The sequence below is a fragment of the Bufo bufo genome, chromosome 4 (genome assembly GCF_905171765.1).
Source record: "Bufo bufo chromosome 4, aBufBuf1.1, whole genome shotgun sequence".
NCBI classification, from domain to species: domain Eukaryota; kingdom Metazoa; phylum Chordata; class Amphibia; order Anura; family Bufonidae; genus Bufo; species Bufo bufo.
This window is the reverse complement of record NC_053392.1, coordinates 241,171,587-241,185,943: the sequence shown is the minus strand read 5'-3', so window position 1 is coordinate 241,185,943 and position 14,357 is coordinate 241,171,587. Positions and strand designations below refer to the sequence as shown.

General features: G+C 42.1%; 1 protein-coding gene across 9 annotated transcripts in view; it reads right to left on the bottom strand.

Moving 5' to 3' along the window:
- The window catches only part of TNK2 (tyrosine kinase non receptor 2), a 243,409-nt gene that overhangs the window by 43,298 nt on the left and 185,754 nt on the right, over positions 1 to 14,357 (bottom strand). For all 9 annotated transcript variants that reach the window (XM_040428413.1, XM_040428412.1, XM_040428414.1 and 6 more), the window contains one exon: positions 2,625 to 2,819. In XM_040428413.1, coding sequence (XP_040284347.1) covers positions 2,625 to 2,819 — 195 coding nt within the window. The remainder of the gene's footprint in view (positions 1 to 2,624; positions 2,820 to 14,357) is intronic.

Below are 14,357 nucleotides of genomic sequence, written 5' to 3'. Positions count from 1 at the left end.
TTGAGTTTTGGCTCAATTTGCTGGTGTACCTCCACATGGAAGTGTGCCCTGTATCTGACTTTTGCTGTGGGTAGTGTGGCATCACTGTTGGTAAATGGAAAAGGCAGCAGGCATGCTATTTTAGAAGGTGGTCAATGCTTCCACAGGTTTTGTGACTCTGAGAACATGACTGTTTTGGGCTACAGCGAGCTTTAAAAAAGTATGGTATATAGTATGCAATAGCGACCACAGAAGGGAAAACATTTGGGCATGCCCTTAGTTTGGTCACAGCTATGTCTTCAGGTCAGGCTGCAAGGGATCTATTATGTATGTTAGAATATAGGTTCCAGGTTGGCTTAGCAGCAGGTGCAGACTCGGTAAAGACGGGAGCAGTGCTGGATGTGTTAGAGACAACAGTCCTGCGCCAGTTCTACCAGCTAGATATTATGTAATGGCGATCACTGAAGGTGTGGTCTGATTGTTAACTATTAATATTGTATTTTTAGCCAGCTTTAGTGGCGAACCACATCTAGTCTAACATCTACAAGACCTGGACACTACATTTTGTACCCAGCAGAGGGCACTGCAGGAAAAAAAGTATAAATGTAACAGCTTGGTAACTAAGAATATCCAGCAAAGTGACCCATTTGAAATCAGCTTGGGGCAACTGAAATAAAAAAAAGGAATTGATCATGTATGATTTATATCAGCCATTAATACTTAATATAATATAAAATATTTGAAGAAAAATGGAGTGTCTTGCAAACTGTTGTGCAAAAAAGGTGTACAAGCAAATCCAAAATTATTAAAGGGGATAAAGCATTGCTATTAAATGAATAGGGCACTTTAAATGAAGTATTATACATGCAATAAAAATATTGGGGGACATTTACCAAATGTGTTACACCAGTTTTTTGGCATAAAATGTCGCAGTTGATGGTGTGAGGCCGCTGTTAAGCAAAATTTTGCAACATTTGTCTGCCTGCACCATCCTGTGCCACTTTCAGAAGTGGAATGAAAACTTGGTTGCGTTTTCCTTGGAGATCACTTTTGTGACACATTTATGAAGTGCGACTTTTTAAAAAGTCTCAATGCAGGCGTACTTTTACTGAAATAGGTGCAACCCAATTGCATATGGACCAAATTTATTATTACATTTTCTCTTTGGTAATGCCCCCTGTTGTCTATCCTTTTGGTCTGCCTTCTCCTGCTTTCAGGGTGGCCTAACATGATCACTAGCTTTCCTTCTCGTCCCCTCAGTGCCGGTATAGTCATCTCATAGTGAAGCTGGTGAAGCTCTCTGGGCTATTCTGTATACAGACATGAAATACTGTAATCCATCCTCGGAGAAGCGGGTGCTTAATGGACTGCTGCCCACCCACAGAAAGGAAAGTCCTCCACATAAGTGAGTACAATTGTTTTATAAAGAGTTTTAAATTCATGGTTTAAACCTTGTGGATCAACCTGGTCCATATGTGTGGCCCACTGGGGCCAAGTGCCAGGGTCTCAATCTGAAGTAAGGAATAAATGTCAGAGACCCTACTGAATCCGTACATTTTACATTAGGCAAGAGTAGTTTTCTATTGCTCCATCAGTTAAATGGAACTGGTTTGACTACAAACGTATAGTAAGCTGCTACTTAATTCACAAATTAAAAAGGAGGGTGGAGATTCACCTCTCTGTCAAAGAGCAATGCACATTAGGACACATGGCCATATTAAGGATCTGTCTGTAATACAGCTTCCATGGAATTCTAGCAGCCCACACTGTACTCATGTGTGCTCCCAATTTTATGTGGAGGTACAGTATAACATTTTTTATCTCACAGATTCTGTGAGAATTTGTGCAAAAAAAAAAAAAAGGCTTACCATATCAGGGTCTGTTAGGGTATCCCCCTAACTTATAATGTGGTGGCATATGGCTAGAATAATCCATCACTTAGAGCTGGCGTAGGGAAAAGCAGCAGCAACCGAGGTCACACACCCAGAAATCACAAAATGATGGCATATTCTAAGATAGGAATACCATGTAAAAGCTCATGAAAGGTGGAAGCAGGGGCATCAGACAGAAGACAGCATTACAACGCTTAACATGCACTGCAGAGTGTCTTCAGGTGGAGAGGTAACGGACAGCATATGCTAGAAAAGTGATCAATGAAATGGATGATCCAATAATATCTTAGAACTGGTAAAGAAAAGGAGATTATGTTTCATCATTCAATTGCACTACAATATTTTAGTGAGACTGAGATATAATGAAGGATCACTGTCTCTACCTAATGCCCCCATAACTGTCAAATTATCAAAAGAAATCATTTAAAAATATATTAACTTTTTCACAAAGTTTCTAGTTATGCTTCCTTTATAAAGCACCAACAATTATATCGTCCTTAATAATGTTAACGGTAACCGATGTTTGATTTCCACATGGTTGCTAGAACTAATATGAGCTACATCTGGAAAACGCCATACACATACCGTAAGTGCCGTACATATGTATAGCACTGGCACAAGGAAGTCATCCCTCTGTTTCTGTTAATTTGCCACCAAATAGAGGTATAAAGAAACAAGTAAATCAGGTCAAACCTACAGGCATGGTCAGCTGCATGTTACAAATTATTCATATTTCTGGAAATTTTTCCTTACTCGTCAATCCGGTCAGGGAAGCCCCAGCAATGAGCAGGCACAGTGTCTCCATGACCTGTGTGGATGAAGCTGTTCTTTAGAGGTCGACTAATATCATGAGCAGACAGTCCGGCTACAGATGTCACTGCGTTCCGTGGAAACTGACCAACTTTCAACGTTCGTTTGTTCTGACCTCTCCACCAATAATTCTCAGCCCTGTCAAAAGAAAGACAAATGCCATGAGACATCAGGCAACGCTGAGTAACGTAATATATCCGCAAGCGAGGCCCCGAGCCACCCAAATATCACAGCCGAAATACACACTGTTCAGCCTCTTCTCATTTGGAGACCTGAATATATGGATCAGAAAAGCGCAATCAAGGTTTTACCTAAAACCTCCAGCAATTCAGGTACACACTTCTGGAGTGATTACGTGTTCAGTTTGTGCGATTAACTCTTTGCCCAATTAACACGTGGGTACACGCATAGTAAAGAGTGAGTCAGCCCTTCTTCCTGTCATCCCCAGAGACACGCAGAGACAGAGTACTACTCCTGAAATCTGTCACAAGCACTGCTTGCTGGCTCCTATGGAATTCCACACATCCCTTACTAATTATCTGGCTGAAATTGAGTGGCCACAGGCAAGACATAACAGGTATCCACTTCCGAAAAGGTTTATACTTTCCAGAAGAACGGAAATGAAGCCCCCACCTGTGCAGTAGAGTATTACACAGTAGTATTACTCCTACACACCTTGTCAGGTACAAAGTTGCACGTAACTCTACTCAGAGTACATAATGAGTTCAGTTTAAGGGAGTCTGTAAAAAGTCAAGCAAAATCACTCCACTTACTAATCAGTTTCTGAATAATGGCAAAAATGTCACCAGACAAGGTTGGGGAGAAGTAGTAGTGCATATAGTGAATGCAGAATGGAGGTGAGGAGTGAGGCACATATTCATTCATGGGGATCTATGGCACTGTGTAGGCACTCATCAGATATTGGATATTACAAATGAATGACAATAATACACATATGACAACGCTATGATCAGCACACACACACACACTGTACCTGTGACTTCTCTGTGCAGTCCATTCCACAATCTCACGTTAATGACAATATAACGTCAGTATTAAGGTTACTTACGGAGGAGTCTAATAAGCAATGTCCCCTGTCCTCTTCCACCTCTTCCCCCTTCACTTGTAACCCATCCCTTCTGTGAAGATCAGCTCACCTGCCCCCGCTGTGGAGCTGCCAGCAGGAATGGGAGCAGTGTGTGGGTGTGTAAGAGTGTATCTAAGTTGCAGCACGCCATTGGTACACAGGCAGGGTCAAAGGAAATGAGTGCATTTAAGTTCGTTGATCTGCATTTAACCCATTCCTTGGCAGGGACACTGCTTTAGTCATACGAATGCTGCACTACAAGCAGAGACATCCTGGCTGTTATGAACAGAAAAAAGTGATCTGCAAAATGGTGATGGAAGACAGGTAACGCAATCTGCTGAATTATCACTGTACATTGCTCCTGTGTTACAAGAGGCCTCACCTTAACCATTTGTCATACAAACCTGAAATAATAATATCAAGCCACACATTTCATATTGGATTATATTCCAAGTCCTTTCCCCTGTAAAACCAGTAGCCTCCAAAGCCACACACTGTATACATCAAAGACACTTCAATTCTGCTGTCTTTTAGAGAAACTCAGCTTTAGACATTAGTCTAAAGTTGATCAAAACAGAATTTTTTTACCAAAACGATAATTTGTCAGGTAAAACTTTACAACAAATGATCGTTAAAGCCTACCGATGACAGACAATCATCATCTGAAATGATCTTTCCTTCAAAGAAAGAACATTCATGAGTGAAAGATCTTTGAAAGAAGCTTCCCAGAAAGATGTTTCATTCACCATCCGGTTTCATTGAACATGTATGGACAGTTTAAATAACTGTAATGTCCAGTATGGAGTAAAGTATGTATGGCCGTGTCTGTCTCCAGACAGGGGCGGACTGGCCCTGGAAAAAAAACTGTGGCCCCATTTTGTAGGCAGGTCCAAAGGTGGGGCAACACAAGTAGGTGGGGTCAACAATACCATGGTGCAAAATACCATCCCAGAAGAACCAAATAACACAGTGTAGCACAATATACTGCCCCAAAATCTGTCCCTCTGTGGTGGCCATCAATAGCTGCCATCTTCTGTCCTCCTCTTCCTCCAGTCATCTATGGAGCAGGGGATTCAGGAAGGGAGGTTGAATTCTGGAGGGCATGTGTGGTCGCTGGCTGGGTACGAGTACCTGATTCTCACAGCATTAATTACTGTTGAGAGCTCTTTATATATCCGGTCTGTGGCAGAAAGGAGGACTTGGGTGGCCCACTGGGGCATCAGCCCACCAGGAAATTTCCCTGTAGGGTCTATGGACAATTCGCCCCTGTCTCCAGATCATTGGTTGTTCAACTGCTGTTCAACCATCTTCTCTAATATGTATGGCCAGCTGTAAAGGCCTCTTGCACACGAACGTTTTTTTTTTTTCGTTCTGTTTTTTGCCCTACGTATACGGACGTGTACCTAAACCATTCATTTCAATAGATCCGAAAAAAAAAAACGGAAGGTACTCCGTATGCCTTCCGTTTTTATATTTCCATTTTTCCTTTCCGTTCGAAGATAGAACATGTCCTATTATTGTCCGCATAACGGACAAGTATAGTACTCTTCTATCAGGGGCCAACTGTTCAGTTCTGCAAAAAATGGAATGCACACGGACGTCATCCGTATTTTTTGCGGACCACAAAATACTGAAAAAGCCATACGGTCCTGTGCAAGAGGCCTAATAGGACATGTTCTATCTTTGATTGGAACTGAAAAACGGAAATACGGAAACGGAAGGCATACACAGTACCTTCCGTTTTTTTTGCGGATCCATTGAAATTAATGGTTCTGTATACAGTCCGTATACAGAACGCAAAAAACGGAAAAAATAACTTTTGTGTGCAAGAGGCCTAACGGACAAGGATAGTACTGTTCTATCAGGTGCCAGCTGTTCCGTTGAACAAAAAATGGAATGCACACGGACGTCATCCGTATTTTTTGCGGACCGCAAAATACTGAAAAAGCCATACGGACGTGTGCAAGAGGCCAAAATCAAATAGTAATAGTAAAGTGGCCATTTGTAAAAATGCTTCCCCTCACCCTTGAGCATAATAAAGTTTATGTTCTGCTTTATTTTATTTTTTTGCGGTTTTCCATATAGGAAAGTTGAATAGTAGAAAGTATTGTGCATTTTCATCCCCCCATATGTACTTTTCCTCTTTGAAAATGTATTGAATGAAATGGCCGGGCTACATTCTGACTTTTGTTGCACAACCGTTGTGTTACTGTTGGAGTTGCATTACTTTTTGTGTTACTTTGCCATTCAGTGGAATAACTTTAGTTGTGTAATGACCTGCATTGCACAACGGCTTCATCTCATTTCAATTGCGAGACTACTATAGCAGAGCCCTGACCTCACCATTAGGTCCTGCTCATGCTTGTATTTGGATGCAATTTTTTTTGTAGCCAAAGCTGGGAATGGATCTCAAAAAAGAGATCTTTTTCAACTATACCTCTCTTCCTTGTGGACTATAGTCCTTGGCAAGAAAACACTCATCTGGGAAAAACTGCATTCTTTTCTGTCCACACGGGATAAATATATGCTGCTGATTTGCACGTGGCAAATCTGCAGTTTTGCAACATCAGCAAAGAAGATTAGAATTTAAGATGTGTAGTCCACAAGCTGCGGAAAAAACTGTGTCGCGGCCGTTCCCGCAACAGGTGGCAGGAGAGCGGTGAGACTGGCAACACATGGTTTCATCTGACATGTTTTCCGTTTCGATAAAATGACGTCTGTATTGTTTCCGGTGCTTGCCACACCTTTCCTCAGGAGTGGCTATTAGGGTAATTTAACCTTCTCTATTCATAGTTGCTTCTCCCACAATGCTGTGCGGTTTATAGCTTCTGTCTGGACCTTTTTGATAGATTGTAGTTTGGATCTCGGCTGAGTTCCTGGTGCTTCCATTGCTCCTTTGAAGTTAAGTCGTTCCTCTCCCTTTTGTATTTTGTTTGGGTTCTGTGTGTTGCATTTCCATATTGTTTGTATTAGGCCTGAAGGAGACTCCTGTTCGTCCTTCCTTTTAGAGGAACAGGTAGTCTGGTCCCTGCCATTAGTACCAGGGTCCTGTAAGGCTTGATAGGACTCTAGGTATTCCTCCTTTGAAATCACCTACCTTTGGGGTCTGTTCATACTTGTAGTCAGTCAGAATTTTGGTTAAGGATTTCACTAGAAGGTGTCCAATTTCCTTCCCTAGTTCTCAGGCCTGATTCCCTGTTCCCCCCTTCCCTCCTATGATCGGTGTGGTGTTTCCCTCCCACACCGAAGCGTGACATTATAAACCGCCATTTTTTTGTTTGTTTGTGTGCAGCCATGGATCCTATTGCTGCACTGGCAGGTCACCTTCACCTGCAAGGGCTATCTTTGGAGGTAGCTGACCTCCGCACGACCGTCTTGCAGATGCAGAGATCACAGGCTGTTGGTCCTGGTGGTAGCGGTGGAGACCAGGCCTATCTGGAGCCTAAAATTCTCCTCCTGGACAGATTTTCTGGGGGACGTGATAATTTAATTTTGTTTAGGGAGGCGTGCAAGCTGTATTTTAGGCTATGTCCACACTCATCTGGGGATGAGAAACAGCGAGTCGGTGTGGTTATTTCCTTGCTTAAGGAGTCTCTTCGGTTAGTAGATGAATTTTTCGAAGCTTTGGCTGTTATCTATGATGATCCGGATCGGACCTCTCTAGCCGAAACCAAGCTGAGTGGCCTTCGTCAGTCTGATCGTTCCACTGAGATTTATTGCTCTGAGTTTAGGAGGTGGACTACGGATATGAAGTGGAACAATCCTGCCCTCTGTAGCCAGTTTTGTCAAGGGTTATCAGAGAGGCTGAAGGACGCTTTGGTCTTTCATGAAACCCCAGTGTCTCTGGAGGCTGCTAAGTCTCTTGCTATAGGCATTGATAGTCGCCTGAGAGATCTAGGGGCCCCGACTCTCAGGATGTACTATCACATGTTGTATCGTCCTCCTCTGACGCTTTGGGTGAAGCTACTCCTGGGGACGAACCCATGCCATTAGGGGGAGCTACTCCTGGACCCACTTTTAAGCATACTGATAATAGGAAGAGAGTGTGTTTTTTGTGCGAACAGAAGGGACATTTTATCAGAGTATGTCCATAAATTCAACGGCAAAAAGAAAAAAGAGGGATTTTTAATTCCTGTTTGACTCTTGGAGGGGCGAGAGGAGAGTCAGAAAATATGCATTTGTCTTTGACTGATAGTACCCGATTTCTCCTGACTGCTGAGGTGGCGCTAAAGTAAAAAACTGTGGGGATTGAGGTGTTTATCGACAGCGGGGCTGGGGTGAACCTGTTTGATGCTCAGTTTGTCTGTATGCACGGGTTGTCTCCGAGTGCATTAGAAAAAAAACATTTCAGTTTTTGCTATTGATTCTGCACCTCTAACTCAGAAGTGTTTATCTCAAGTGGTGCATGATATCAGATTAAGAGTGGATGACTTTCATCAAGAATTTATCTTGTGTTTGAGGGTCTCCCTTCTCCAGCAGTTCTGGGTTTACCGTGGTTAAGCAAGCACAATCCAACCATCGATTGTCAAGCTAGACAGACTTTGGATTGGGGTGATTTTTGCATTGACAATTGTCTGAATACAATTGTCTGTTTTAACTACTAAGACATTACCCTCTTTTATATCTCGATTTCGCCAATGTATTTTCTGAGAGTGGATGCCAGGATTTACCTCCGAATCGGGAATATGATTGTCCTATCAACCTTATTCCCGGAGCTAAATTGCCAAAATCTAGATTGTATAACCTTTCTGGACCTGAAAGACTGGCTATGAGAGAGTATATTGCCGAGAGTTTGGCTAAAGGACACATAAGACCTTCCAAATCTCCAGTGGCAGCAGGGTTCTTTTTTGTTAAAAAAAAAAGGACGGAGGTCTTCAGCCATGTCTGGGTTTCCGTGAACTCAATCGGATTACTGTCCGTGATCCTTACCCTTTAAATCCCGATTTGTTTAACCAGATTGTAGGTGCCAAGGTGTTCTCCAAGTTGGACTTAAGGGGGGCATATAATCTGGTTAGGATCAAGGAAGGGGTGAATGGAAAATACTCCTGAGGGGCACTTTGAGAACCTGGTCATGCCTTTTGGGTTGAACAATGCTGTTACGATTTTCCTGCATTTTGTGAATTACATTTTTCATCACCTTGTGGGGAGGTTTGTAGTCGTGCATTTGGTTGACTTTCTAATTTATTATCCAGACGTGGAAATACATCAGGATCACATTAGACAGGTGTTACAGAACCTAAGAAATAATACATTTTTCTCAAAATGAGAGAAGTGTGTTTTTGCTGTACACAAGGTGCAGTTTTTGGGCTACCTGCTGTCATCTTCAGGTTTTCAAATGGATACAGAGAAATTTCGTGCGGTATTGGACTGGGTTCGACCCGAAAATCTGAAGGCTCTTATGCCGTTTTTGTGGTTCACCAACTATTACCGAAAATGTATTCAGAAGTATTCGACAATAGTAAAACCCTTAACTGACATGACTAAGAAAGGGACAGATGTTTCAGTGTGGTCTGATTCGGCGTTGCGAGCCTTTTCTGCGATTAAGGAATGCTTCTCTTCCGCCCCTATATTGGTGCAGCCGGATGTATCACAACCTTTCATTGTGGATATGGACGCGTCCGAGGTGGGGGTAGGAGCAGTTTTATCGCAGGGCCCATTACCTTTTTCTCTAAAAAAAACTCTTGTCCGCAGAGAGAAATTATGATGTGGGGAACAGAGAGTTACTGGCCATTAAGTTGGCTTTTAAGGAATGGTGTCATTGGTTGGAAGGGGAGATTTATCCGATCAAGGTGTTCACAGATCACAAAAACCTGGCTTACCTGGAGTCGGCTAAACAATTGAACCCGAGGCAGGCCAGATGGTCTTTGTTTTTCACCAGATTCAATTTCACTGTCACCTATCGTCCTGGGGTTAAGAACGTCAAGGCAGATGCCTGGTCAAGTAGTTTTCCTGGAGGTGGTGATTTTTAAAATCCGAGTCCTATACCCGCTCTTTACCCCGACCTAGAGGTGAAGGTGTTAGAGGTCCAGCGAGACGCATCAGATTCTTGTCCATCTGCGAAACTGTTTGTGCCATCGGAATTGCGTCACAAGGTGTTTGAGGAACATCACTGTACGGTTCTTACGGGACACCCAGGGAGCAGATCCACTGCTGACCTCATCTCTCGTAGATTCTGGTGGCCGGGGTTGCGTAAATGTGTTGAGGACTATGTGTCAGCCTGTAATACCTGTGCACGAGCTAAGGTGACACATACTCGGCCTTCTGGATCTCTACTTCTGTTGCCCATCCCTTCCAGACCATGGACTCACTTATCCATGGATTTTATCACTAATCTACCTAATTCTTGAGGAAAGACAGTTATTCTGGTGTTAGTTGATCGCTTTAGTAAAAAGGTGCACTTTATAGCGTTGCCGGCCCTACCTAATGCTAAAACACTTGCACAAGTGTTTGTTGACAACATTGTGAAACTCCATGGCATTCCCTCTGACATGATCTCGGATCGTGGGACTCAGATTGCTCTGTACTCAACTAGGAATACAACTGTCCTTTTCTTCGGCTTTTCATCCTCAGTCGAACGGACAGACGGAGAGCACTAATCAAAGTCTGGAGACTTACTTGAGATGTTTTGTCTCTGAGAACCAGGAGGAGTGGTCTTCGTTTTTGTCTTTGGCAGAGTTTGCCATAAATAATTGCAGACAGGAATCCACTGGGAAGTCGCCGTTTTTTGGGGCATATGGGTTTCACCTGCAGTTTGGCACATTTTCTGTTTCAGATACTTTTGGTATCCCTGAGGAGGAACATTTTTCGTCATCATTGTCACCTATATGGCGGAAAATTCAAGATAACTTGATGAATATGGGCAACAAGTATAAACGTATGGCTGACAGGAAACATATGAAAGGTCCGGACCTAAGAGTGGGTGATTCTGTGTGACTGTCCACAAGAAACATTAAGTTGGAGGTACCTTCTTGGAAGTTGGGTCCAAGATTTATTGGTCCATATAAGAGCACTGCCATTATTAATCCTGTAGCTTTTCATCTTGAACTCCCTCAGGTCCTGAAAATTCATAATGTGTTTCATAAATCTTTGTTGATGTTGAACCTTTGGAGCCGTCTTCCTTGCCACCCGCTCCTGTCATGGTGGACGGTAGTTTGGAATTTCAGATCGCCAAGATAATTGACTCAAGTTCTCCGTAGATCTCTTCAGTATCTTGTTCACTGGAAGGGTTATGGACCAGAGGAGAGGATGTGGGTACCGGCATCTGACGTGAATGCCAGTCGTTTGGTGAAAGCTTTTCACAGGGCTCACCCGGATAAGGTCGGTCCTGTGTGTCAGCCATAGTACCCCCCCCCCCCTTCTATCACAGACGTTTCCGCGATAGGTGGAAGGAGATCAATGAGAATGGCAACACGTGGTTTCATCTGACATGTTTTCCGTTTGGATCAAATGATGTCTGTGTTGTTTCTGGTGCTTGCCACACCTTCTTTCCCCAGGTGTGGCTATTAGGGTAATTTAATCTTCTCTAAGTCTTTCCTTTCCCTTTTGTATTTTGTTTGGGTTCTATGGGTTGCATTTCCCTATTGTTTGTATTAGGCCTGATGGAGACTCCTGTTCATCCTTCCTTTTGGAGGAACAGGTAGTCTCGTCCCTGCCATTAGTACCAGGGTACTATAGGGCTTGATACGACATTAGGTATTCATGCGTATGAACTCACCTACCTTTGGGGTCTGTTCATACTGGTAGTCAGTCATGATTTTGGTTAGGGTTTTCACTAGGAGGTATCCATTTTCCTTCCCTAGTTCTCAGGCCTGATTCCCTGTTCCCCCCTTCCCTCCTATGCTCGGTGTGGTGTTTCCCTCCCATACTGAAGCGTGACAAACTACGGTATTGTCATGTGGTGTGGATTTCAAATTGATAGCATGTCAGCTTATGCTGCAGATAACCATGCTGATTTCATCCTTTACAATACAAAGGAGGAAATCCATGGTTTATCAGCAGCAAAATCTTCAACAAATTGACAGTGGAATTTACGCCACCTCATACCCAACTGGCCTAAACAGCCATTTTGGTGCCTTCGGAGCTTGGCTGCTTCTATAACTCCAGCCACCACTTAAGATGGATATTCTGATCTCAGTCGTTGAATGTCTCAGAGTGGAATACCCCTTTAATGTTTGAATTATTGTGACATTTGTACTATACTCATTATACAGAAAGATCAGCCATGTGCCAAGCCTTCTACATGACTACACATGGTCACACACAGATATCTAGAAGCTGTGACCTTATGGACACACACCCTATTTGTATTATACACCACTGAACAACAAATGTTCTGTCCTGAAAAAGTAAAACTATGCAGCTATCAGTTATGTTACAAGGATGTAAGTGAAAGGGTTAAAATCCATGCAGATTCCTTTCTGGCCTGGTTGTAGCAATCAGTCTACTCAGCCTGTTTCTGACGCTTGGGCACAATTACGAGGTGTGGTTGTGATGGGCGCTCCCCCGTGACTCACTTTCAGCTCTCCACCCAGATCTGATAACCTACCAACAGTGTGAGTCAGTGGTATACTCACTGTGTAACCCCTGATTTTCCAATGTGTTAGCAAAATGACAAGCTGTTAATTGCCGATATAATGCATACTGGCACATATTCATCCTGACATAGGCTACAAGATCTGCTTAGAAAAAAAAATGATTTATTTTTTTTTGTAAAAAAATTCTGTGCACTGGATGTAGTGTAAAACATTACAATTTATACCAAACTGAACAACTGCATTAGGAAGTACACCTGGAGATGCTACATTTTAACCAGTTAAGGACAGAGCCAATTTTCGTGTTTGCGTTTTTGTTTTTTCCACCCCGTCTTCCAAGACCCATAACTTTTTTACTTTTCAGTATATATACAGCCTTAAAAGGGCTTTATTTTATGGGAACTCTTGTATTTTTAATAGCACCATTTATTTCACTAAATAAATTTTTGTCGAGTGAAATGTCAAACAAAAGGTTATCCACCATGGTTTTTTGGGTTTTGTTTTTATGGTGGTCATTATAAGCCAAGAGTGACATGACAAGCTTATTCTGTGGGTCAGCACAATTATGGTGATTTATACAGTTTTACTACTGTACGGTTTCACTTCTTTGCATGGCCATATTTGGATGGCCATAACTTTTTTATGTTTTTGTCTACAGAGTTGTGTGGGGGACTTTTTGAGAGATAAGCTCTAATTTTTATTGGTACCATTTTGAGGTAAAACTTTTTGATCACTTTTTATAAAAAAAATTTGAGGGGCAAAATGACCAAAAAATGGCAAATATCAAATTTTTATTCATTTTTTTTCTGTTACAGCACTCACCACTCAGGAAAAATATTTTGATATTTTAAAGGAAATGTGTCACCAAAATTTTTTCTGCCAGTTAAAACCAGATACCAACACATATTTTTTTTCCTAATCTGCTTTTATTTTCTTACGTAATTATGGGGCGGCCATGTTCCCTGAGCTGTTCTTAACAGCAATTAGAAAGCAGAGCTATGTATCATCTTTATTTTTTATTGTTTATTTTATTGTTTATTTATATGTAAAATTGGGAAATGGGAGTGTGATGTGAATGTTTTGGATATTTTTTTTAACATTTTTAACGCTTAGGGTACTTGTACATTTGATCTTCTGATCACTTGTATCAGAGACTGCAATAGAATACTATTGCAGTCTATGGGATTATGACAGGCTGCCTGTGAAGCCATGCCAGGCAGCTCAATATGACAGTGCTGGGAGCCTTCACAGGGCACCAGGCAGTTGTCTAACCAGGGTTGCTATTGACCACGGCACCGGAAGGGTTAAATCACCAGGATTGCCATTTTCACCGATCTTACACAGTCGTCACCTGCCGTGTATGGAGTGGGATCAGGGTACCAAGAGGTTAATACTGTCAATGGCAGAAAATGATTTACTACTTTCCCTCTGTACAGGGTAGGATACATCTACTTGGACAGAAAAAAAAAATCTGTTGAAGTAACTGGAAAATCTGCAGTGATATAGTAACAGCAACGTGGATGAGGTTTTAAGATATCGAAAAGCTGTGATATCCGTAAATTGACAAGCGGTGTGCATATTATATCCGCAGCATGTCAATTCTTTCTGCAGATTTTCACATTGTATTTCACCCTTTGCAATGCAAAAACCACAACGGATTCTTTCCATCCTGTGTAGGCATACTCTAAGCCATTTACTGCTGGCAAGGTATTCCTCTGTGCTTCCAATCACCTGCTTTGTACTGGCAGTTGATTTTTCATTTCTACATCCGCTTATTTATATGAAACTCCACTTTTTCTGGTCACAGATGGAGGAATATTTCATAGAAACAAACAAGACTGTAGTTGTTGTATTTCCCTGTCAGAACCTGCCTAGTTCCTATAGACTCACTTTGCACTAGTTTTCACGCTATCTATGTCACTAAACATATTATGAGGATAGGTCATCAATAAATTCAACTTGGACAACCCCTTTAACATTACGCAAAGTTATCATATAAATTACAATATGTCCTGATTGCAATGCACTATATGTTCCCTGGTAGGGAGAAAATGGTAC